This window comes from Clupea harengus, chromosome 3 (assembly GCF_900700415.2).
Source record: "Clupea harengus chromosome 3, Ch_v2.0.2, whole genome shotgun sequence".
NCBI classification, from domain to species: domain Eukaryota; kingdom Metazoa; phylum Chordata; class Actinopteri; order Clupeiformes; family Clupeidae; genus Clupea; species Clupea harengus.
The window spans coordinates 11,183,139-11,210,099 of NC_045154.1; the positions used below are offsets into that span (position 1 = coordinate 11,183,139).

At 39.3% G+C, this 26,961-nt stretch overlaps 2 protein-coding genes and 1 long non-coding RNA gene across 4 annotated transcripts; all 3 read right to left on the reverse strand.

The window, feature by feature from the left end:
* Window positions 1-994: 994 nt before the first annotated feature.
* On the reverse strand, window positions 995-6,565 carry LOC116219977. Of its 2 annotated transcripts, XM_042707443.1 has the most exons (12): window positions 6,267-6,565; window positions 6,071-6,162; window positions 5,538-5,628; window positions 5,340-5,431; window positions 4,807-4,897; window positions 4,609-4,700; window positions 4,091-4,181; window positions 3,893-3,984; window positions 3,374-3,464; window positions 3,156-3,267; window positions 2,954-3,022; window positions 995-1,701 (listed from the first exon to the last, which is right to left on the reverse strand). In XM_042707443.1, exons 1-12 carry the CDS (start codon window positions 6,342-6,344, stop codon window positions 1,217-1,219), a joined length of 1,476 nt encoding a protein of 491 aa, XP_042563377.1. In that variant the 5' UTR covers window positions 6,345-6,565; the 3' UTR covers window positions 995-1,216. The 2 variants fall into 2 exon arrangements, with proteins under 2 accessions (XP_042563377.1, XP_031420425.2); XM_031564565.2 differs by lacking the exons at window positions 4,609-4,700; window positions 4,807-4,897.
* Window positions 6,566-18,364: 11,799 nt separating this feature from the next.
* On the reverse strand, window positions 18,365-19,231 carry LOC116219535. Its single transcript, XR_004163215.1, has 3 exons — window positions 19,172-19,231; window positions 19,002-19,065; window positions 18,365-18,891 (listed from the first exon to the last, which is right to left on the reverse strand). It is a non-coding gene; the product is annotated as an uncharacterized LOC116219535 (long non-coding RNA).
* A 1,466-nt stretch (window positions 19,232-20,697) lies between these two features.
* Window positions 20,698-26,692, reverse strand: si:ch211-194m7.8 (olfactomedin-4). Its single transcript, XM_012833116.3, has 5 exons — window positions 26,552-26,692; window positions 25,383-25,541; window positions 22,850-23,062; window positions 22,497-22,629; window positions 20,698-21,862 (listed from the first exon to the last, which is right to left on the reverse strand). The coding sequence occupies exons 1-5, from the start codon at window positions 26,582-26,584 to the stop codon at window positions 21,051-21,053; spliced, it is 1,350 nt and encodes a 449-aa protein (XP_012688570.2). The 5' UTR covers window positions 26,585-26,692; the 3' UTR covers window positions 20,698-21,050.
* Window positions 26,693-26,961: the final 269 nt, after the last annotated feature.

The window sequence follows — 26,961 nt, forward strand, 5'->3', positions numbered from 1 at the left end:
TTTAACCACCATACACAATGTTTAGGACTGATCAAATTGTTCCCTCCAATAATGAAGCAATTCATGTACCAATTTAATTTTAATACCAGTCTGGGGCACAAATTATGATTTATCAGTAAGAAGTGAGGTAGAAAATGATCAGAATCTGTCTAAACAAAACAAAAAAAGTGTTTTCTAATGTCGGGCACCCCTAGTGGGTCATGTTCATATTTTGCCTGGAGTGCACTTGTAGTTTTTTCTTTCACTCAACAGTGAGACAGCGAACTGTAGGTAACCTATTTATTAAGACAGAATGTGAATTAAGGGAGGCAGGTGTGTATGTAATGGCATGTGTGTCTGCTTGTGTACCTGCAATGGCATGTGCAGAGGGGGAAAGTAAATAAGTAAAGAGAAACAGGTCATTTCCAGTAAATGGGAGTTCCACTGAACTTTGGAAAGAAAAGATAAGACAGATAAAGCTGGGTGGAAAGACTCCATGAAACACCATCTTTTCTCCTTTTACTTTCATTATTAGAGCAGTACCGTGAAGGGTACATAGTTGGCTGATTAAAAGTTAAGATAGTAGAGATAATGTGAGCAATAAGAGTGACAGTAAGGGATCAACTGTCCTGTTAATTAGTTATCGATATTGTTACTAAGAGCTGTAGTTTACTCCCATTCATCTTTCCCTTTTTTTAAATGGCACTACGTGAACCTAGAAGAACTGCTAAATAATATGTATTAAAATGTATCTAAACCTGTTAATCCTTCTTTATGTATACAATCCTTCTTATATGTATACAACAGGTTTCTACTTTGACTGTGTCCACAAGTAATTTTCTATGTCTTTAAAATCAAGGCCTCCTCTAAATCCTACAAGATTTAGATGTATTGTTCACTTTAACCTAAACTTCTCAGGAGGTAGTAAAAGAGAGCAATGAAACCTCATGTTTGCATAGTGTTGTTTATTAAGGGAAACAGAAAAGAAGTACACTGCCAAAAGTAGTTTGCAACACAAGCATTGATAAAGGCAGTGGTTATGACTGTTGTGATTAATGCAAATACATGTCATAGAAAACAATACATTGCCATACACCTCAAAGGGACTATGACACAACATTGCATGTTAAACCATTTCGTATTTGATGTTGAAGGATTCATGGATTCATGTGATACACACTGGCGTTTCACGGCATTTGTGACCGCTTTCATGTTTATTACATTCCATAGTGCTCTCTTATTTTTGAGTTATGGATCCAATGCCATGTCGAACTCCCTTTACAACCATCTGTGAGCTCTTTGATACCTCGTTCACACCTGAGACGAGTTCATCTGCCATTGACCTTGTCAAAATATTTGCCACGGCTCCAACTGCGTCTCCGGTGTTAGCGGCAGAAGTCGCTTCACTAATGGCTCTCGGTACGCTGTTTACCAACCCTTTAGTGAGCCCCACTGACACGTTTACCATCGCCTTGCCCACTTCAGTTGTTCCTGCCATGACTGTGGCGATGGCTGCAAAAGTATTTTTTTCTCCCTCCTCTGCACTTTCTTCTGCTCCGATCGCTGCATTCACGATGTCTGTCACTCCCTCAGTCACGCTGGACACAACATCTCCCAAAGCACCCCACAGGGACATGACGATCTTTCCTTCCCCTCCCTCTCTCTGTCTGTCTCTCGCTGCTGTCTGTCCTCCACCAGCTTCTACCAAAGCCCCTCTCAGAGCTGTGAAAAGAGATTTGGGACAAAAAGGTTCCTGTTACTCACCTGTATTTTGAGAGGTCTTTGAGCTGATCAAAGAATCAACTTTACTGTGACCAAGCTGTATTGAATTAGGAGCTTTATTTGGCGTTACTATTTCTAAAGGCTAGCAAAGACATTCAATTATTAAAATTAGTTAAGCACTCATCATCTTAAACATGTTTTATGCGTTGTTTCACAGATCTGTTCTACACACAAAAACTAATTTTAATTAATCATGTATTTATAAATATAGCTTCCCCATCTACACTGACATCTACACTTAAATTAGAAACACTCACCAAATGTTACCCAAAGAATTGCTCGTCAGTTTCACTGAAGTTAAATCACAGTCCTTACAGACCACACAGGCGCGCAGAGAATGAAAGCAAAATGAGTGAGACCTCTACAATTAATGGGTGTAGCACTTATTTTCAGACAGATAAAAAAAGATAAAACTGGCAGACATTGTCTTGAGGGGTAAAGGTCAACAAAATGTAACCTAGTTTCTCCTTTTGCTTTCTCTTTTACTGCTACACAACGAAGCCTACATTTTATTTACTCTGATCTCCCTCACACAGGGTAAATGGGGATTGACAAACTATTTTAATAAAATATGTTTGAATGAATAAGTGTATTTTGCCAGAAAACATAATATAAATATGTTCAGGCTGTTTCATGGCACACCACAGCAGGTTTTCATTTTCAGTTACAGCTACACAGTTGTAATACCCTGAAAAGTTTGGCATTCTACAAGATGGCAGCGTACTCTGGCACACACAATAAACAGTCTATGGTCAACTTTGAGAACTACATTATTACTAAGAGTAATAGTGACTAGAACCCTAACCTGAAAGAACAATATTGAGGCCTTGTAGTGTCCCCAACACTGTAGTGTCCCTATTAGCAAAATATAACACTTTTGCAGCCTGATCTCAATCAGCCGTCGGATTGAATAGGCTCACACACAGGCTCCTGAAGAAGCTGTCGCAAATCTTCCAGTTCTGTAACTATTTAATAAAAGACATACAATTAACTTGTGGCATACACACTTCTTGTGTACATTTAATCAATCCTATTCTCTATATGATAGAATCATTACATGACACTGCTATATATTGAAAAAAAGCGATCCTAACCCTCAACACTATATTCTCCCAAACCTTGGCTATGGCTTAGTATTGGAATTTTCATGTGACCATATTACACCGTACAACCTACATACATACTCACTCACCAAGATCTATTTCCGGCATACATGATGGATCCACAGCCTCTCTCTCCCGAGTTTCCTTAATCCCTGAATCTGAATAAAACCAACTGCAGTTTGAGACATGTTATACTGTATAGCATTAAGATAATAGTGTCATTTGAATGTGGAGTCAATGTAAATTTGTAGCCTAATAGGTTTTCATTATGTCACAACAAGATTATTGTACCTTTACTGGTAGATGGCCTGGTGGTCTGGGGTATGATTCTACCCCTAATGTCTCTCTGTCTCCAGGTAAATTTTAGTTCTTGGTGGTGCTTTTTTTCCCTTTTTTTCTTGGGCTGGAAATCAACCATATCACATGATAAAGAAGCTCAGATCTAAATCTGATAGAGTACTTCACAGTAGTGTAACTGTTGTAGACAGTCTCTATGTAAGGCACATTACCTGTGGTGGGTTAAATTCCTCCAGAAAAGCTGTGCTCTCCTCAAGGACATCATGAAGGTACCCCTTTTCTGAAGACATTGCGCTTGTTGAACTGTGTTTGGATAGATAGATAGATACTTTACTGATAAACGTAGTTTACTGATCTCCAAAGGGAAATTTCAGTGTTGCAATAGGAATTCCCGTAAAAGGTGAAGTAAAAAATAAGTAAAACTAAAAAAATCGCTTTTATTGTGGAGACGACTTTCTCACGTTGCCTACAGTCAGTTGCCGAACGTGGTCATCAATGGAGAGATTGATCTTTGATTATTAAGTGATAAGAATATTAAAAGAGATTACTGATGGTAACTATTTTGATATAACGGAAGGACTAACGAAGTATGCTAATACAGTGGATACATGGAATGGGTTAGATAGCAGACAGATGTGGATAATTACAACATTCCATGGAATAGCAGATATTAGTTACTATTGACACTAAACAGACTCGCTAATTCACACAAATAATTAAAGAACACTTACCCCCTTAAGGTTCCGGTCTGCAAATTGGCTGATTCTCTGCTCCAGCTAACTTTTGGTTCTTGGTGGTGCTTTTTTTCCCTTTTTTTCTTAGGCTGGAAATCAACCATATCACATGATAAAGAAGCTCAGATCTAAATCTGATAGAGTACTTCACAGTAGTGTAACTGTTGTAGACAGTCTCTATGTAAGGCACATTACCTGTGGTGGGTTAAATTCCTCCAGAAAAGCTGTGCTCTCCTCAAGGACATCATGAAGGTACCCCTTTTCTGAAGACATTGCGCTTGTTGAACTGTGTTTGGATAGATAGATAGATACTTTACTGATAAAGTAGTTTACTGATCTCCAAAGGGAAATTTCAGTGTTGCAATAGGAATTCCCGTAAAAGGTGAAGTAAAAAATAAGTAAAACTAAAAAAATCGATTTTATTGTGGAGACGACTTTCTCACGTTGCCTACAGTCAGTTGCCGAACGTGGTCATCAATGGAGAGATTGATCTTTGATTATTAAGTGATAAGAATATTAAAAGAGATTACTGATGGTAACTATTTTGATATAACGGAAGGACTAACGAAGTATGCTAATACAGTGGATACATGGAATGGGTTAGATAGCAGACAGATGTGGATAATTACAACATTCCATGGAATAGCAGATACTAGTTACTATTGACACTAAACAGACTCGCTAATTCACACAAATAATTAAAGAACACTTACCCCCTTAAGGTTCCGGTCTGCGAATTGGCTGATTCTCTGCTCCAGCTAACTTTTGGTTCTTGGTGGTGCTTTTTTTCCCTTTTTTTCTTAGGCTGGAAATCAACCATATCACATGATAAAGAAGCTCAGATCTAAATCTGATAGAGTACTTCACAGTAGTGTATCTGTTGTAGACAGTCTCTATGTAAGGCACATTACCTGTGGTGGGTTAAATTCCTCTAGAAAATATGTGCTCTCCTCAAGCAGGGCATCAAGGCGGTCCTTTTCTGAAGACACTACCCTTATTGAACTGTGTTTGGATAGATAGATAGATACTTTACTGTTCAAGTAGTTTACTGATCTCCAAAGGGAAATTTCAGTGTTGCAGCAGGAATTCCCGTGAAAGGTGAAGTAAAAAATAAGTAAAACTAAAAAACAAAACAAATATATAACGCTTTTATTGTGGAGAGCGTCTTTCTCACGTTGTCTACAGTCAGTTGCAGAACATGGTCATCAATGGAGAGATTGGTCTTTGATTATTAAGTGATAAGAATATTAAAAGAGATTACTGATGGTAACTATTTTGATATAACGGAAGGACTAACGAAGTATGCTAATACAGTGGATACATGGAATGGGTTAGATAGCAGACAGATGTGGATAATTACAACATTCCATGGAATAGCAGATATTAGTTACTATTGACACTAAACAGACTCGCTAATTCACACAAATAATTAAAGAACACTTACCCCCTTAAGGTTCCGGTCTGCAAATTGGCTGATTCTCTGCTCCAGCTAACTTTTGGTTCTTGGTGGTGCTTTTTTCCCCTTTTTTTCTTAGGCTGGAAATCAACCATATCACATGATAAAGAAGCTCAGATCTAAATCTGATAGAGTACTTCACAGTAGTGTAACTGTTGTAGACAGTCTCTATGTAAGGCACATTACCTGTGGTGGGTTAAATTCCTCTAGAAAAGATGTGCTCTCCTCAAGCAGGGCATCAAGGCGGTCCTTTTCTGAAGACACTACCCTTATTGAACTGTGTTTGGATAGATAGATAGATACTTTACTGTTCAAGTAGTTTACTGATCTCCAAAGGGAAATGTCAGTGTTGCAGCAGGAATTCCCGTGAAAGGTGAAGTAAAAAATAAGTAAAACTAAAAAACAAAACAAATATATAACGCTTTTATTGTGGAGAGCGTCTTTCTCACGTTGTCTACAGTCAGTTGCAGAACATGGTCATCAATGGAGAGATTGGTCTTTGATTATTAAGTGATAAGAATATTAAAAGAGATTACTGATGGTAACTATTTTGATATAACGGAAGGACTAACGAAGTATGCTAATACAGTGGATACATGGAATGGGTTAGATAGCAGACAGATGTGGATAATTACAACATTCCATGGAATAGCAGATATTAGTTACTATTGGCACTAAACAGACTCGCTAATTCACACAAATAATTAAAGAACACTTACCCCCTTAAGGTTCCGGTCTGCAAATTGGCTGATTCTCTGCTCCAGCTAACTTTTGGTTCTTGGTGGTGCTTTTTTTCCCTTTTTTTCTTAGGCTGGAAATCAACCATATCACATGATAAAGAAGCACAGATCTAAATCTGATGGAGTACTTCACAGTAGTGTCTGTTGAAGACAGTCTCTATGTAAGGCACATTACCTGTGGTGGGTTAAATTCCTCCAGAAAAGATGTGCTCTCCTCAAGCAGGGCATCAAGGCGGTCCTTTTCTGAAGACATTGCGCTTGTTGAACTGTGTTTGGATAGATAGATAGATAGATAGATAGATAGATAGATAGATACTTTACTGTTCAAGTAGTTTACTGATCTCCAAAGGGATATTTCAGTGTTTTAGAGTAAGAAAAGTCAGTGCTTCAGTGAAAGAAAAAACAAAACAAACAAAATAGTTTTGGAGCGTCTCTCACGTTTTTCTACAGTCAGTTTCAAAACGTGGTCACCAATGGAGGGATTGGTCTTTGATTATTAAGTGCAGTGGCGTTTCTACTAGGGGTACATTTTTCGATTTCTCTCGATTCTCTTTAGAACGATTCTGTCTCGATTCAGAAAAGTTCATAGTCGGAATTTTAAAAATGAAATTAGTTCGCCTGCTGCAACATTCTGTTCGCCCGCTGCAGAACGCAACAGAAAACTCCCCTCTCTGGCCTGCTGATGCTCTGCTATACACGCATGCGCACTAAACACACATGTGCTCGAGCTGTTTACATACAAAGTTTAAGCGGCACCTAAAGCTTGGTTTATACTTATGTTGCCGACACTTTTGAAATGGTCGCCGACAAAAAAAAAAAGTGTCGCTCAAGCTTTTGTGTTTATACTTCAGGCGAACAGTCGCAAACTGTGACAAATGGAGTGGTGCCAACGGCATTTTTCTGCCGTTACATTGTTGACTTTTTGAAAATCAACGGTGCGTGCAGTCTATCTAGCAAATCATTAGCATATAGCAATCTATAATAACAGTATATGCTTATCTAACATACACAGCCCGCTGTTCCGAAATTGTGAGCACAGCAACATGAATCACTATAGCCCACATGCACATCCCAATTAATTGATTACACAATTATAAACCTATAAATGCACAACCAATTTCACAACCATGAACTTTAATTCAGAATATTATTACACACGTGGCATTTGCATCGCGATGATTAAAAAAAAAAACGTTTTATGATAGCCAACTTTCAGAGCAAAACACTTCTAAATCATTCTAAATAGCCTAGGTTGTTAATAATAATAATAATAATAGGCCTACGTCAAACAAAGTTGTGGACCAAGAACTGAACTGCTGCCCAGTATTCCGGCAGCGTGCGGAACCCTTGATTGTAACCCTTGACCCTACTTTCTCATGTGGAGGACGCAGCTTAAGTAGCCTGACGATGTCATACTCATAATTCTAGTCAGAATATGAGTCTGAGACCGCTCCGTTGGGCTGTGATTATGGGGCGTGTTTCAACCGAACTAGGAAAAAAAAGGCCTCTTCGCTCAATTGGATAGGCCTACAACCAATCAGAGCAACGTAGTATGACCATAACGTAGACCATGGGGCCAGCTGATACATTAAACTTTTACCGGATCCCGTAGGAAGGACGGCAAAAACATCTTTTCGATCGACAAATGCCTTGATCGCGTTTCTCTGTTCCTCTTTCAAAATGAATGTGCTGTCAATGTCTTCTAAAACAGACTCGAATTTCCACATTTCAGCTCTCCAACGGCAGCCATGTTTGTTGAAAACGAATTCACCCCAAAAGCTCTTTGGTGACGTGGTTGATTACGTTAGGGTTGATCATCTGTCCATCATCGTATAAAGCCCGCCCTGACAATTTGATTGGTCTATATCTCCTCACAGATTTTTGTGAGGAGATAATTTCTCCCCAACGGAGCGACACCAGACCGAACTTCCCGACCAAATAATTTGTGGGCGTGGCTAAATTCGTCTGGCATCCAGGCTACAGCTTAAGCGCAGAGACAGGTGTTTTGCCCGTCTCCTAATAAAGTTGGTGAAACAAATGCAACATTTGCTGATTAGCCTACCTCTTGTTACCAGCAGGACACAGACAACACTATCCAAAATGGCATTGCATTGAATAAATCAGACCTATGATGTGCATTGCGCATGCATGCTTTGTCAGTGCTGAACAAGATCTGCGTAATGTCCTGCGACAATCTGCCGGTGATTTCCTTCGCACGAGTGGTAGGCCTATCCTATATTCAAAACCAGAGTAGGCTAAGTTAACAAATATTGCCTAGGAAAAGTTATATGAATAAAGGTCCGGTGAGCGTCTCCGCTCCGCTGCGCAAACTAAATTCTGTGTGTGTTTTGTGTTACTTAAAATATTTCTAAATTATGCCGGAGCCTGCACTTCCAGCATCCCTGTTGAGGAATATGTGTAAAACATGAAAATTCCTCCCACCGACTGCAGCAAACACGCCAGTTAGCGGGCCTCTTGCATTCTTCACCTTGCACACGCACTTTGTGCCACCCCACCACAAACATGAATCCGGCACCACTGGTTGGAACAAAGGCATTTCGGAACAGAGGGTTTAATTTTGTAAAGATATTATATGTGTTTTTCAGATGTGAGTAAAGCTGATGTGTGTGCTGCTGTACCAAATAATGCCTTTCATCAGTGTTTTAAGAATGTTTTAGCACTTTGACCGTCTGTTTACGTTACCGCGAGTCAAAGCACTATCCATGTTTCTGATCGCTTTCTCGTTGACCTGTCTACTTTCCCAATACAATAGCCGAAGTAACTAATTCGACCGTAAAATCCAACACATTGTTGATATACAGTATATATTCGCCAATGGTGTGTGTGTGCGCCTCATGCCTCATGACTAGTATGCTAACTAGCTTGCACGTGACCCATCATATCTATCTTATGCCACTGACAAGGGCCCGTCATAATAGCCCGTTGTAAATACGTTAGGCAACTGTGACGACATCAGCGCCAGTAGAAATTTCTCCATGTAGCCGATGTGGGTTTTATACCTGCTAGGGTGCTCATATCTACTAGGGTACGTCATAGAGTCTGTCGCGATTGTGACGTCTCGACTGCTTATTTGTCAACGGAGTATTACATTCCGCTACTTCATTGGTCAGAATTTATTTGCTGCCCGATTATTTTGCCGGTAGGACCCCGTAAACAATTAATTACCAGTATCGAGTAATACAGTACCAATCGCGAACTGTACAGTAGCTACTTAGCATGCTAATATCTAAGTGATCCAGCTATTCAGAAAAGTGGTGATTCCCGTCACGAAACACTCGTTTTTTCTGTAATCAACGACACAAACTAATCATCCGTTGCAATACAAAAATAAAGTTTAGCTTATTCACCTGATGCTAGTTAGCTAGCGACTGTAGCTACGAGACTTACCTGATGCTAGCTAGCGGCTGTAGCTACGAGATTTACCTTTTACCAAACCTGATTTTCACTACAGCGGTATAATTCAGTCGATAAATACATCGGTGGGTAGATTAAGAAAATGTAACTAACGCGTTTTTACGTGAGTCTGAATATGAGGCTTGGCCAACAATTAGCTCTGAATGTCGAAACACTTGGTTTATTTACAACACGTATGCCATCAATACTTTCTCCAATATCAATTCAATTTCTTTGATAATTAAACTGTCTCTGATATACAGTACTGTGCAAAAGTTTCAGGCAGGTGTGAAACAAATGCTGTAAACTAAGAATGCTTTCAAAATGGAAGTGTTAACAGTTAATTTTTTCATCAATTAATAAAATGCAGTGAATGAACAGAAGAGAAATCTATATCAAATCAATATTTGGTGTGATTCTTCCAGGTACACTAGCACACAGTTTTTGAAGGAACTTAGCTGGTACGTTGTTCCAAACATCTTGGAGAACTAACCACAGATCTTCTTGGATGTAGGCTTCCTCAAATCCTTCTGTCTCTTCATGTAATCCTAGACAGACTTGATGATTTACAGCATTTTTTCACACCTGCCTAAAACTTTTGCACAGAACCATGTCACCACCTCTGTTTCAATGCAACTTGGCTTACATTACATTTGAAAAAAATTACACATATAAACATTGCAGAACTATGACAGTGTACAGAGTTGTTTTATCTTTTATTTCAATGTAAGACATTTAGTGTCGGGTGATTGCAGGAAATTAGGTCTTCAGGTGGAGGGTCTCTGTATGCTGAGGTCATGAACCAACAATTACTGGGGATCCCTTGCTTCACTGCACTCCTCCTTACCATGGGTTGATTTACAAAAATCTGCTCGCAGCTGTGAGGCCTTGTGCAAACACACAATCGTCTAAAAACATTTTTATGTCCTCCTGAAATTCAAATGTGAAAAGGAAGGGATACTTGGCACTACCGTCATCCTCTTACTGAACTACTCTACTACCACCCCACACCCTTTCTGAACATTGAAATAGCTATCAAATGAAATACAACAGGTCATGTTTCATGGACGAGCATGCAAACATCAATTAATATAAATTAGTATCTTAGTATTCAATAGAAGTGAGATCAGTATCATCATTTGGAGGTAGAGCATAGTGTGTCATAGTTTGGGGGGGGGGGGGGGCAATGTAAAGTCTTGGCTAGGGCAACAACACTATCAGGGCCAGCCCTAACCCCAGGATCCATAAAAGCACAGGTTGGCCGAGCGACAATATTAAAACAGTGGACCAGACATAATATTGTAATGAAAATCAGGATCACAGGGACATTTACCTCAGCAGCATAGTCTCTTCCATTTACACTCCTCCGTGTGGGCGATGTCGTAGGACACCGTAGAGCAGTGTACCACTGATATTGCAGCCATAACCTCACTATTGCTGAAACAGTAAGCATGGTAGTTCCTGACCAGTGGTCCAGAAAAAAGAAGAGTACCCCAGTTCCAAGGATCCCTTCTTTTACATGTCAGTTTAGGTAGGAACATGTTTGTAGTAAATATGTAAACAAATGGGTATTAAATGTGTTAACAATTGCATGCCTGTTCTAAGGGATACTTCAAGGGAGCCATAGTGAGGGGGAAGAGCGGAGTAAAGTGGGGGGCATGTCCTGATCGGCTTTGTGTTGGCTCTTCAGGTGCTTAGTATGCCAGGTGTGGGTCCATGGATGTTGCTTTGGTTCCTAGGTGTGCCTCTCTGTAGGTAAACCTGAGGGGAAAAACAAACACACAATAATTAATTTAACAAACATAAAAAAAATGCCAATCTGTACCTACCAAAAACACATTGTCACTGAAACTGATGAAGCATATGGTAGACACATAAAGCTGGTTTAAACCATTTGCATGTCATGACTTACACATATTTAGATGTTTTGTAGAACAAATGACTGCCTATTTAGACACTGCGATAGGTGCCCCTTACCTGCACTCGCAACAACTAGGCCTACATGGAGAATGGATAGGTCTACTACAAATAACTAATGATAATAAACCATGTGAATGAGCCCATTGGTTGTCTGTTTGAATAATTTAATTATTTTAACGAACTCTCTCGTATGCCCCTCTGTCAATATAGTCTCGCCTATTGTGAATAGCAATGATAGAGTTTTCTCAACATTGAGCCTCCTAATTAGACCTAGGCTACTACTTAGCGTCTATCTTAGGCTACTTTTATTTCGAAATAGTTGGTTGATGCGCCTCCTTACAATGTTATATTGTTTATTATTTGAGGAAAATAGCGTGCAGAGAGAAATAAGCATACGATGTCTTTGTCAAAAGGGCTGAAGAGGAAAGTTGACAACGGAGCTTATAAAGATAAATGGAGACAACTTTGCCTTTATCTTACCCGGTTTGACTAATGGAAAGCCCATGAGTCTCATCTGCAACGAAGTTGTCGCGGTTTTGCAAAGGGTACAATGTCAATGATCTAGCTATGTCTTTTCTATTTAGAGAGTGATGAGGCTGGTTCACTCAATAGCTCGCTATCGACTAACTCCTCAGACTTATATTACCTCAGACAAGGTAGCTAGCTAGCAGGTTATCTGGCAAACTAGTCTTACAAAACTAGAAGACGATACAAATTTTAAAAAGACGTTTTTACTGACTTTCACAAACAGAAAACACAGCCGATTACCAACGTTGTCATTATTGGTACACAAAAACAGCTCTCACTGACACACTGGTGCTTGCTCATCCATAAATGAATGACAGTAGGCTAGCCCCAATACACCTCGCTTATGTAACAACAGGACTAAGTCAACTGCAAAGTAATACAATGGCATAATATAGTACTTACCTTTACAGGAGGTCGTACGTGTTAAGTAGTGGTTGAAGTTTATTCAATAACAGCTTGGATACGATCGTCAAATGCCTGTGTGTGTGTGTGTGTGTGTGTGTGTGGAGTTGGCTAGCGTAAGCTAACGGTTTCGCTAGCTGTTAGGCTTGTGTAGCTTCCGTTAGCTAAACTAACTAACCAATCCATGGCAAACAAAACGATTTTAAAAAAAAACCTTCAATCACAGTGTGACTGTTATTTGCCGCTACACAAACGTGGACCTTACTTGACCACAACGGTGCTTCGGGTATTATTACTACGGTTTACCACTATAGTTGACCATCAGCATTAACGCGATCAGGTCCTTTTTATATTAGGCATTTTACATTTAGGCATATATTCAACAGCTATGCCCTTGAACTCCGCGAGCAGAGGTTAACGAATGAGGAGTCGATACGTCAAACCGCGACAGACAAAATGGCGTCTATGACGTACCCTAGTAGATATGAGCACCCTAGCAGGTATAAAACCCAGAAATTTCTCCATGTAGCCGACACTTCCAAGCGACGGTTAAAAGTGTCGACCATGACGTAATTTCTGTCGGCGACCATTTCAAAAGTGTCGGCGACATAAGTATAAATTGGGCTTAAATGGCTGCAATGGAGAGCACTAGAGTTATACGACCTGCACCGGCTTCTTTTGGGGTTTTATTTTTATGAGATTGAGGGCAAGATGGACAAAACGTACACCATTTGTAAGGTCTGTGGAAGTCGAATAAAATACTTCGGAAAAGGACCTAGCTGCCACTTAAATTTTGTCTAATCCCATACCGCTTGCAAGTAGTTCTCGGCTGGCTAGATAGTTTGCTAACCCAGAGCATATTTGCTAACTTCGCTACTTAGCTCACTAGCCTTGGCTATATGGATTTCGCTACGTCTCGCTACTCTTGTCAGTTAGCTAAGTAGCTACCGTGTCTGCTTCATGCTAATTCCTGTGATCATGTTGCCATAGAAAAGCGATGTGATTGTATGGTTAAGCAGTGGGCCACATAGTGAGCCAATGTACTCGGTTATTTGAATAAGTGTTCTAACTATTCCATGATGCAAAAATTAATCAGTTTAATATTTTTTTACATAGACTACTTCCATATTGTGTTGAAATGCAAGCTGCATTGGTTATTGCATTGTTGATAGAAAGTCATATTTGTGACAAAGATTTTTTTTCTCTTATAGAAAATTAGAGAAGGTAATTCATCTGTTGATTTTCGCGGCTTAGCAACTGCAGCAGGTTTTTTCTGTCCCAGGGATATGCTGCGTATTACCCACAACAGGAGGATTTTGTGTTTGAAGTCTTACAAAAGAAAAGAAAAATTAATGTTTTATTTTTTTTTTACATCCATATTGTGTTGAAATGCAAGCTGCATCGATTATTGCATTGTTCATAGAAAGTCATAATTGTGACAAGGAAAAGCCTTTTCTCTAATAAAGAAATAGAGAAGGTAATTCATCTGTTGATTTTCTTTAATTATCAAACACAAAGTAGGAAGTGATTAGCAACCTCTGAGTAGCAAACTCAGAGTTCAGACTCTGAGTAGCAAACTCAAATGTTTTAAAAATCGAGATGCATCGATAATAGTTTTATCGGTTTAGAATTGATAATCGATAATCGGTTTAGAATCGATAACGGTTTAGAATTGAATCGTTGACCTCTGATTCGGAATCGAATCGTGAGGTGCCAAGAGATTCCCACCCCTAGTTTCTACATTAGGGGCACATGGGGCACTGCCCCACCAGATCCAGATGGCGCTGTGGTGCAGAAAGCTCAATACATCTGTGCTTTGTGGCAAAATATATCTTATTTTATTTAATATGCAAAGTAGTGATTACATTGTGAATGTGTGTGTGTGAATAAACTAGACTCACAAGCATTATAGTGCTGTTTTGGAGTAATTTGATTTGTGTGTGTTTCTGTGTTTGTGCTTGCTCTGTGAAATGCTGCCTGCTCTTCTCTGTGCCTCCCCCTCTGGGCAGCGCTGCAAACATAAGACTGTTGCTATGGAAACAAGATGTGAGCATGAGCGACACAGGCCAAAGTTTACATTGGGGGATGGGGCAGTTTTAGATGTGCCCCTTGAATTCTGCCTAGCAACCCTTGACCAGCCTCCGTGTTGCAAGTTGCAGCCTGAAATAATTTTTGTTTATAAGACTACATTTTAAGTAAGTTTCGTTCATTTAGCAGCATGATTTGTTGCTGTTTCAATTGTGCCGTTCGTTTCATGTTGTATGCGTGTGCCAAAAGCTTGATAAAGCATGCAAGTTATTTGAACTATGTGTCTATCTAATAATATAGGCAAATTGCTTTAATAATATAATAATCAGCTAGCTCTAGTTTTGTGACGATTACATGACGTCATACAAAATTACCCCGCCAGAAATGTAGGGCTAAAATCGCCACTGATTAAGTGATAAGTATATTAAAACAGATTACTGACGGTAACTATTTTGATATAACGGAATGACTAACGAAGTATGATGATACAGTGGATACATGGAATGGGTTAGATAGCAGACAGATCTGGATAATTACAACATTCGATGGAATAGCAGATACTAGTTACTATTGACACTAAACAGACTCGCTAATTCACACAAATAATAACAGTACTCACTCTGTTTAAGTTCTGGTCTGCGAATTGTCTGTTTCTCTGCTCCAGCTTCTTTCTAACAACTCTGACGGTTTTCTGTCCGGCTTATTTAGCGGTAACGGGACGACGAGGGACAGGTCAAGGGGCATTCTGATAGGCTATTGATTATCTGGTGATGATCTGGGGGAGCCGTGAAACTGCATTGGGGGAACTGAAAACCGTCTTGCCCCCTTTCTGTGTACGTGAACCCCATGCACTACATCTTAAAAAAAAGTCTAAATAAACCTGACACTTTTCTAACCTTAGCCTTAATTGGCTAACATTAGCATATTTATAACATTAGATGTAATTTATAATGGTTTGTTTTCAAGGGCTTAGGTTTGCATAGGATCCATAGGGACTAGTCACGACCAAAGTTTGGGAAAGACACAATCGTCCCCACCAATATTTTGTTAATTTTAGAAAAAAATTATTTTGCACAATGTATTTGCAAACTCATTCGTTTTATTATCTATACTATGTTCGTCGCCCAGAAGAATGAAAAATACATTTCCAAGTTTTCCAATGCGCCCTCGAGCTTGCCAGACAAGATGCTGTCATTTAATTGGCTGAAGTGGCAGAGTCAGAAACAAAGTATTTCCTATATTTTAAATACAAAATACATGTATTGTATTTTGTTACATTTTCTGGCACCAGTATTTTGTATTTTATTTTAATACATTTATTTAAGGGGTATTTTGTATGTTGTATCAAAATACATTTTGATGTATTTTTGCCCATCTCTGCCCACATGATGGGACAATGCTAGTTTAGCCTCGTACCAGCAGGCTAGCAACTCAAAAGTGATATTAACTGGTAATAAGTAGGCCTATATGATCCCTTGGATAGTAATACGATTGTTAGTGATTCTCTGTTCCCTGTAATCTCGACCCATGTCAGCAGTCAACTAAGCATGCTTAGTGTCTGTACTAAATTGATGAATTACTGGGCAGGAAAAACAGCAGCCTGAAGCTACAGATGCAGAGCAGGGTGGTGATGAATCGTTCAGGTGAGACGTTGAATTGTCCATTTTGGTAAGGATTGCATTAAATTGCTGTTTATTAAGGGATGTTTAGACAATGGTACCCATGATTGTTATCATTCACACTGGCTATTTTGAGAATAAATGTTATACTTATAGGTAGTAAAAAGGTGCTATAAATTGGGATTTATTATTATTATTATTATTATTGTTATTATTATTATCAGTAATAGTAGGCCTATTAGTAGGCTATTCATTATTATCACCATCATTATGTTATTATTATTATAATTAATGATTATCGACCAATTATTATTATTGTATTATTGTTATTATCATAATAATAATAAGTATTATTATTGCTATCATTAGGATACTGTTATTATTATGGGCCTCTTGTGATCTTTACAAAAAAAATCCTACAGGTCTGTCAATGTGAGACATGAGCCCGCTTTGCACTGCAAAGGTCCTTAAATCTTGGGGCAATGTTTGACAAACATATCCTCAGGTCATCCTCGTCTGTGCGCGGTTGCGGTATTTAGTTTTGAGCGCAGTCTTGAAAAGCCTGCCTCGCACAAATATGTCGACGCGAAAAGGAGGAGCATTTTTAAGGCTATGTCGCATAGCTGATCATTGCTACCCAGAATGACGAAAGAGGGGAGATGCTTAAGTCTACTGTCACTCTTCAGCTGCTCTTTCATGTCTAGTGACAGCTCATCTGCTGAGCAGAGAAATGGATCCCGAACTCAGGCGAATGAACTGTAGTCCTCTTTGAAATAGGACCCAAACTGATTTCTGATATTCGGCGTGATACAGTGTCATTTGACATAGGAGCTAAACTCAGCACAATACCTATCATTATTCTACACGTCTTGCGTGGCCGGCAAAATCAGTGTTTCGGCAATTGTATGGGGTTTGCCAAGCTTAGCAATTATATGAGCAACTACATAAGATGCCTCCAGACACTGCTTGGAGACAGTGCTATGCTTGGACATGGTGGCTCGTTGTTGCTGGAGGCCATCACGTTTATGTTTAAGTCCACAGGCTTCTCTTTCTGACTTTTACGAATCAGAAACGTGTCCATGTTGTGTTTGTTTGCTGATACAGTGTGTGTGAAGTTAATAAAGTTATAATTTCAACGTTGTGTTCTTGTATGTGTGGTTGTAAACGACTTGCACACGAATAATGGATAAGGCTGTGCTAGGCAATGATTCCTAACAAAACGAACTGTACACAATGTAGACAGGGACAGCACAAAATAGTATTCAAGTGCTGGTGTTTTATTTGTTGCAACACGGTGGATGATCAAAAAATGTAAAGGTAGGCTAGGTGTTAAGGAGAAAAGGGCTAGCTGTAGTTGGAAGAAGGTAGGCTAGCTCTCGGGGCTACGAGCTTTTTTAAAAGATTGTGGAGCAAATTACTCCTTAGAATAGGCTACGAATAGACCTACTGCAAGTGCAGTAAGGTATTACTAAGGAAGGAGTGAGTCTTTAAAAATACTGTTTATAAAGCAATGAATATCTGAATGATAGAGGAAACAAGATAAATTGAACAAACTGCAGAGTGTCGTCTCAGGGTGAGCGCTTACCATGCCTGCGTTTTTTTTTATATACTCGGAAGCGGAGGTGCAACTCGCGTTGAAATGATAAGACTCCGTTTTGATTGGTGGATCAGGAGCAAAACAGTATTTGATTTGTTTGGGTCAGTGCAGCCCCTTGCATTTCGCCACTGAGGGAGCTTTCACTAACCAGTGACAGGTCGGCGTTTTTTTTTTTTCTCCATCTGTGACATTGCGCCCCCCCCCCCTGGAGAGTGTTGGGCGCGCCCCCCACTTTGAGAACCACTGCATTATATAATTCATTTCATACATTATTTCATTGCTCAGAAATCCAGTACAGATGATGTAGGCCTAGTACAGCTCCATAAAACCTGAACCAATTACCTACATGTAAAACATGTAAAATTGCAAGTACATTGCAAGTACTTTGCATTAGGTAATTTTGTTAATTAAGGCATTATTTTGAAATGCATTCAGGAAACTCAGAAGTCCAGATGTAGGGCAGGTTGAGGACGCAGCAGCTGGACCATCATATTGATTCTGTGTTGAGGTGTACTATCATGGCTGACAGTGTCAACATTGTCTACCTGTTTTAAGTGAATTATTATGAAAACATGCAGGTGCAGACTAGGCTAAGGTGGGTACATTTTCATTTACAATAACAAGGTTTTTACATTGTGCAGTGTCTACTCTAAGCAAAACAACTTTTATATACAAATACAAACGATGTAAAATAAACGTGTTATGATTGCATTTTTAACGAGAAATCAATGTTAAATTGTAAGAATATAACAGTACAAATTTCATAACAAAATGTACGAATTTCTCTGTCACAATATTTCGTATACATTAATACGAATAGGTTTTAGAGATCACGTTGCACTGTCTACATCAGTCTATCAGTCGGTACATATGTCAGGAAATATCACGTCCTGTCCAGGCCATTTACTCTCTTCTCATACAGCCAAGCAAAGCCCATGTGCATTTCCTGTTTACAGCTACTTTCTTTCTCATTGCTTGAATCATGTCTGTGTAGGAAACCACAGACGCCTACTTGTTAGTGCACTGTGAACTAGTTCTGTTCCATAGCATGCCTAACAATAATTTAATGATAAATCTGTTACATTATTCAGATCAGGGATGGATTACCGAACGGGCCTACCAGGCCCATGAGCTACATACAAGGGATGAAACACATTTTTGTATTTATTATTGTTGCCATCTTTAATTCTGAAGGTCAAATGGTCATAATATGTCCTTCAAGAGGTGATAGACAAGAGCTGAGCGTGTTGAGGTTCATTCCTCTGGAGCCACCGGAACAGCCTGGGTAGAACCTGGAGGAAACATCCTGCATCGAATTAGGTATTAAGTATTTATTGTAGTTTATGTGAAATCTAAATCGACCTATATAAAAACTTGTATATAACAACAAAAAACATCTTACCAATGCAGTGAAGAGGTAACTACTCCTCTGCCCTACTGAGACATCCAAACCAAGTCCAAAATCGCTGTAAACAAACAACAAGTTTAATTAAGCATTTGTTGACACCGCAAGACTACCAAGAATGGCAGCAGTAAAATCAGACTGTTATGGCTGGGGATGGGAATCAAAACCTTTTTTCGCGGCCTGATGATTTTGGGATTACTAGAGCAGACCGAGCAGTTGTCTTGTTCTGAGCAAGAAGACCTCTCAAAGATGATGGTGATGTCAGAGAGGCGGGCCGGATTCTCTTTCATTTCCTCTTCGACTTCCTTCAGTTGTTCATTCTGAGTCTCCAGCTCCAATGGGGAGGAGCGATTGGTCGGGTCTGCCGGACTGCCGACCTCCTCCCCAAGTTCCACACTCTGACCTCAGGTTGGCCCTGTAGTAGCGCAGGAGGAATGTCCTCAGCAGGAAATGGTTTGGACATCGCACTTCCATGAGCCCCCCCCCCCCCCCCCCCCCCCCACACACACACACACACACTATGCTCTACCTCTAAATGATGATACTAATCTCACTTTCATTTTGAGGCCATCTCACTTTAGAGCTTCTGATTTCTATTGAATACTAAGAAATTACTAAGATATTAATTTAGATTCATTGATGTCTGCATGCTTGTTCATGAAACATGACCTGTTGTACTTCATTTGATAGCTACAGTATATCAATGTTCAGAGAAGGTATGGGGTGGTCAAAATAATAGAAATACTTGTCAGCACAATGCAATGCAATTCAACAGCACTACAAACTGCAGCCTCCATAATGAACACACAGTTTAACCAAAATCTCTCAATTAGTTGAAACTAATACAGAATATTAGAACCTTCATAAAGCAAATATTTGGTCATGTTATATCCAGCCATTTCTTCCATTTTCTTTTCCTGGTTTTTGAAACAAAGACTTCTCAAACAAGTCCTTGTTTTTTTTTTGTCTGTTTTCATAGGTCTGCAGAATTTTACAGATCAGGCCACACTGAATGACTTCAGCATACAGAAATCCTTCACCTGAAGACTGGCACCTATCTTCCTGCAATCATCCAACACTAAATGTTTTACATCGAAATTAAGTTGTTTTTTAAATGTATTCACTGTCATAGTTCTCCAATGTTCTCTATGGAATATATATTTTGTATTAATTCATGTTGTTTGTCAGGTATATACTCAGTGTTACTCAGGTAATGTCAGCCAAGTTACATGTAAACAGAGGTGGTAACATCAGTTTGATTACCAAAGAAAAAATGAATTTAACGAATTGATACTTGAGAAAAGTATTGATGGCATTCGTATTGTATATAAACCAAGTGTTTCGACATTCAGAGCTAATTGTTGGCCAAGCGTTATATTCACTGTATTACTCGATAGTCGTAATTAGCTGTTTACGGGGTCCTACTGGCAAATATATTGCCACCAACTAAATTCTGACCAATGAAGTAGCGGAATGTAATGCTCCGTATACAAATTAGTTAATGAATTAATAGGGAGCGCTCAATCCAAAATGTCAGAGACCGACGTTCACTTACGTTGCATTTTGGGCATGGTTAATACAGCCATACCAAATTTACGAATTTCTCTGACACCATTTTTTGTATACCCTGATACAAACAGGTTTTGGAGATCACGTTGCACTTGTGAAGAAGGCTTATAAAGAAAAAGGAACATTTTTAACATGAATGAAACCTTTTTTATTTGCCAGAAGTTACTACACGTTTTTCATTAACACAAATACACACACAGATACACACTCATACCTCCACAACATGCAAAAATTGTTATCACACACACTCAGAAAAAATAGAAGACACTCAGACACAATATAGAAATGCACTCAAACCTAATTTAGCCACCCAGTCAGCATGATCTCTATTTTAACCTTATTTTTTTCCTATAACATCAAAAAACTTGTTATAAAATGACTGCAACAAAGCATTCACAAACATCTTTTATTACTAACACATCTGAATAGATATGGTATTGCTCCTTTTTAAACCACAGGTCCGAAATTGTCAAAGATTTAGAAGACAGCTTGGTACGCCAGAAGATATGCATCGTTGTACATGTACAGCCTTCTGTCTATGGGGTTGTAAAGCAGACTGGCTACCCCTGCAGCCACTTTCTCCAGGGGCAGAGCCAAGGTGTTGTCCTCGAGTCCTGTTGCGGTGTCGAAGGCGTAGAACACCTCCTCACGGTACGTGTCCACAAAGCGTGTGGCGTAGAGGACCCCGCACACCATGAAGGCGTTGGTGACGGATTTTTTGAACAGACCCGTCTTCCACGTGTGTGTGACATTGAGCGAGCCGCTGTCCAGCAGGCTCACCACCAGGTTGCCGTGGTTATCCAGCGTGGTGTAGACTACCCACAGGCCTCTCTCGTCGGCTGACAGGTTCATGTCCGTCCAGTCGCGGCACGTGTAGTAGCAGTAGGGGAACTTGTTGTTGAAACCGGCCTCTGGGAGCGTCTGACGCAATGTGGCCTTGGTCTGGAGGTCGTAGCGACACAGCTCCCCTGTGTTGTAGCACTGATAAAAAACAGCTTCCCCATACAGCAAGGTGCCAGGGCCCTGGATGGCATTGGTGTGGGTGTTGGACGGCGCCACAGGTACGTCCTTGTAGTTCTTGAATGCCATGAAGTCGTTGAAGGAGCTGTACATCCTCATGACATTTCCAGATCTGTGGCCACTGGTGAGCGGTTGAACCCAGTACCTTTCCTCACTGTCCTGCTTGGCCTCTCGACCCCAGGCGCCTGATATGTAGGACTTCCCAAATGAGCTGAGCTTTGTAACTACAGCAGAGCTGATGTTCGTCATGATGCGCTGAGAACAGGTGCCTGTTGAGAGAAAACAGTTACAATACAAGGTATGGGATGCCCGGACACAGGGATGGATTACCGTACGGGCCCAGGCCAAGGGGCCCATGAGCTCAGGGGGCCCCTAAGCCAGAGCCTCTGCGTGAGGTCACTGTTATGTATCTCTTATTTGTGGTTGAAAAAAGGTGTATTTTGTTCATTTGCTGTTGGCTTTAATTGAGTGTACCTGCGCTGTGTTAGAAAATGTGTATGTGCGCTGTTAATCCTGTTGAGTAACAGGTGAATTTAGTTATTGTGCTGTTGAAAAAAAATGGCATTACATTTAAGTAATGTCTTGCGAGCGCATAATTGTTGCAGCCGTGGGTGCGCACGAAGGGGAGGGGGCCTTTTACATGTCCAGGCCCAGGGGTCCATGGTTTCATAATCCGTCCATGCCCGGAGAGCACACAAACTAATGACTGTCTACCCACGCTGTACTGTAAGTGGCATCTGCTAAATTAACATATATAAAATATATGTCAGTGGTGGCATCTGGATATAGATATACATCATACAAGGAAGAATCAACTCTGGCATCAGCAGCAAATACAACAGACAATTGTATGTCTATAAGGCAGGCAATTTTTTTTTGTAGTGAAAAAGCAAGATTGCTTACTTCTAAATTCTGTGGGGATACTGCGGCAGGTTTGCACACGGTTGCCCAGGAGACGTAAATTCTCTTTCACCGTCTCTAGATTGAAGCCATTGTCTTTGTACATGTTCTCTACCTTCTGTTTAGCGTGGGCAATCTGGAAAAATAGGAATGACTACTTTATGATGCAGTGTAAATGCTACATTATCCTTATTATTTCCTTAAAAGCTTAATTCATAACTTGGCCGTTCTTCTTATGAACGTATGAACAAAGCTTTATTACTTGATCAGTGTATTTTCAGTCTTAAGTAATTAATAAACCATCTTAAAGCTCACTTTAAAGTTGAATTGATTAATTGTTTAGTGAGGTGGTGTACCTCTGTGGTGAGTTTTATTGTTTCTTTAGAGGGGTTGTCGTTATGGGTGATGTCTATGGTGTGCTGAAGTTCCTGAAGCTCCTCCTTGAGCTGATTCAGGTGTAGAGCGTTGTACAGTCCGTTCGACTTGAGGTACTGGAAAGGTCCCAGGCGACGTGTCACATTTTCAACTGTGGCCAAAAGATGTGGCATCGTAGCTTCCGTGTCTTCAATCTGTGGATCAGACAGCGCTATGTTTATAAGCACATAGCATGAAAATTCAAACAGCATTCCGGACATTGCTCACGTTGATGTCTAAGAAGCAAACATGGATGCGTATTTGATTCAAACATGGTAGTTAGATTATAGCCTGGGCATGGTAGGTAGTCAGGCACATGTTATGACTTTGTCTCTATGTTGTCTAAATCCGATAGGGAAACTTATTAAAGTACATATTCACTGGTACAAATTCTAAATGAAAATAGACTGAACTTCATAGAGAAAACATTGCTAACTAGGTTTCTTGACAGGGTAATGATAGGAATTGCATGTAACCATGTTGAAAAATGTGTAAATGTACTGTGACTTAATCTCTAAAGACTCTAAGCACTATGGAAAATCTTATCATATTTATTATGACCGCCTCCGCAGAGTGGTCATATTGTGTTTTTCCCCCAATTCAATAACTTCAAAACTGTATAACACTGATAACATAATGCTCCATTTTACAGATAATAAATAATTTCACTCCTTTTTCAGAGTAGTAGTTTACTGTTCATCCTTGTTGCAGCCTGCAGATCTAAGTTGTGACATACCCTCACCATTGTCAAGTCGAGCCATATATGTATATTTATTAGGGCTGTCAGCGTTAACGCGTTAATCTATGCGATTAATGCGGCCGCGATTAACGTGATCAAACATTTTACGCAGTTAACGCAACTTTAGTTTAGTTTAGTTAGGGCTGAGTAGGATACGGTTAACTCGCCTTCATCCTTTATTGATGTCAGGTGAAAACTTATGAGTGAAACAATAATACACAAGAAACGGAAAACACTGGTATCTTAACGAAACACAGCAAGTTACTATTAGATTCATTACACCAAGAATCAGAGCAACAACAGATTACAACACAGCTGGCTAATAAGTGCTAACGTCTGCCACCAACTGGGTAATGAATGAATGGTGTGCTAACGGTCACATATTAGAACGTAACGTATCTAAATTAATAATAATTACATTTTACGTTACAACGAACTAACACAGTTCATAGAATTTAAACATAGGTCACTTAAACATATTTATCACAGTGTGAGACAGCTAAATAACTTAGTCATTGTTTTTAAGCATGCAAGGGAAAGCATAATGTAATAGAGGCTTACTAGACATGTGCCTTACTAACTGTCACAGTTGTCAAAGTAAAATCCGTCAACAGAAAGAAATACAATACTGTGTGCGTGCAGGGATGGATTACCAAACGAGCTGAACGGGCCCAAGGGCCCCTGAGCTCAGAGCCTCTGCGTGAAGTTGCTGTTATTAACTTTGCTTGCTGTCAATTGTTTTTAGACTTTGTATTTGTTAATATCAGAAGTGGCTTAAATGTATCTCTTATTTGTGTTGGAAGCGGTGTATTTTGTTACACGTCTTGACCAATGGTTTCATAATCCGTCCATGTGTGCGTGTACATTTGCTGACCTAAATAAGATGCTATTTGTTATTACTTGAGGTTATTTCAATAATTGATCATTTTAAGCTTGGCCTACCATTTTATGGGAGCGATGGGGGACAGGTGGGGCTTGAAAAGCCCCCCTTGTTCAAAGTGGGGAATGACAGAAGAAGTTTGAGAACCACTGCGGTAGTTGAAGATGGAGAGAGCTGAGGGATTGTTGGGCGGAAAGTCTCTGTTTAAGAGCCAAAATGACGGAACAATCAACAAAACTGAAGTTGTATGTAGCATTTGTCAAGCTGAATTTAGCTATCACAGAAGCAGCTCGTCTTTAAGTTATCACCTTAATGCAAAGCACATTAACGATCTTACGATTTACCGTCGAGGGGCACCATTGTGTTTAAAAAAAAATAAAAATGAAACAACAGTGTCTAAAATTCACGCTGTCAATTACAAGTGATTACTCGTTAATTTATAAGATTTAGTCTTAAGAAGAAAAACAAACTTTTAATTGCGATTAATTTAATTTCAAAATGTGCGATAAATTAGTTAATTTTTTTAATCGATTGACAGCCCTAATATTATATATTATATTGTGTAATTTAACCCTGTAAAAACCATTGTTTTTCCAATGTTTGTTAATTTGAAGTGTTTATTGGACCTTTTAACTAAATGCAACAAAAAAAATTCTTATATATTATCCGTATATTTATTATTCTGTCTTTTTGTATATTTTTTCAGTACTGTTTTTATCTCCTAGATTTACTTCATTCTTGCTCATTCTCTATGCAGTGGTTATATGACGCACTGCTATGCAGTACAGCTGATCACAGAAATCAGATCCAACATGTACACTGGGCTCTTAAATGTGTAGTAATACTGTAAAGTTACCTGTGTCTCGAGGTTTTGAAGCGCATCTCCACAGTCCTGCGCCAGATTGGACACATTTTCATATGTTATGGCTGGGAATGTCCACACAAGGCTTTTCACGTCACAGACACAAGCGCCATTCTTCTGCTGGCCTTGAACTCTCTGAGTCTGAACGTTCTCCTGTAGAACCACACACATTGTAAAGTTCAGCATTTATACATAAGTGTATTATGAAGGCAAAATACTGTAACTGAAACACTGTCACTTACTCAACAACGATGTTTCACACAGAAAGCTGCACGGCAATTATTCATAATTTTATTATAATGTTATCAATTTAATAAAAGCCTGACAGCCCCTTCAAATAAATCTACCACGACCAAAATAACAAAATATATAACATAAACTGTAATCATTAAGAGAATTGACATAATAAAATGGCCTTTTGTTTAAGGATACATTGGATGTACACATCCCTGCTTTGGTAAAAACTTTGCAATAGTTAAATATAGAAAGCTTGATAAAAGCTTAAATATAGAAAGCTTGATAAAAGCAGACAAAAACCCTTAATTCAATCACTTCAGGTTGACAGCCAATGTTAGCTGATATAAATGTGAAAAGATGGCTGTACGACTAATGGTTAAGAATCAATTCAAGACACTTGTTACATCTTCACTGTGGGATTTCAGAACCCAAAAACACATTATTGATTAAAGTTTGCGTAAACATCACTTAAGTGGTATGTGCAGTTCTCACACACAAATAGCCTACAACACACTTGTGACATCTTCACTGTGGGATTTCAGAACCCAAAAACACATTATTGATTAAAGTTTGCATAAACATCACTTAAGTGGTATGTGCAGTTCTCACACACAAATAGCCTACAACCTTTATAGGGCAGAAGGAGTAATGAGTCCTGAAAAGCGGTGTATTAATTGTCATAAAGGCAAAGTATTTATATGTTAAAGAGTTCAAATTTGTTCAGTTTTAATGGAAATTGTTAACACTTGGGAGCTGTTATGGGAATGGGAACTATTAATATTATTAATCTCATTAACATATGATAGTATTATAATTGTTATTATAACAATAATTTAAGAAGTATCACTAATACTGAATAATTTAATTCATGTAAATTTCAACAATAATATTGATATATACACGAATGCCCTGAGGGATTCACTTACAGTTAGAGACAGGAGCACCAGGAGTATCAGCATGGTGTGGGCCGGTTCTGTGCGAGTAGAGGTAGCTTAGGCGAGCAGCAGGTTTAAATCCAGCAGAGACTTTGAGCTGTATGTGTGTGTTCCCAGGTCGGTTGCACTTTGCTGATGGGGAAGTGAGAGTGCATGCCAATGCTATGTCAGAAATGGGAAATCCACTTTGCTCAATCAGCAGCTCAGATATGTTGCAACTCACCAGGCGAAAGGAAGAAAAACTACTTTTTTTTTTTATTAATCTGTAATAGATGTCTCAGCACCTTTAAACCATAATGTTCCTAATCATTGTCCAATATGACTTGTTTCAGTGCTAAAGGTATCTTGAGTCACATAAGGGGTCATATTCTCCCATTCTCCCATTCTCTCAGTTTGTGATT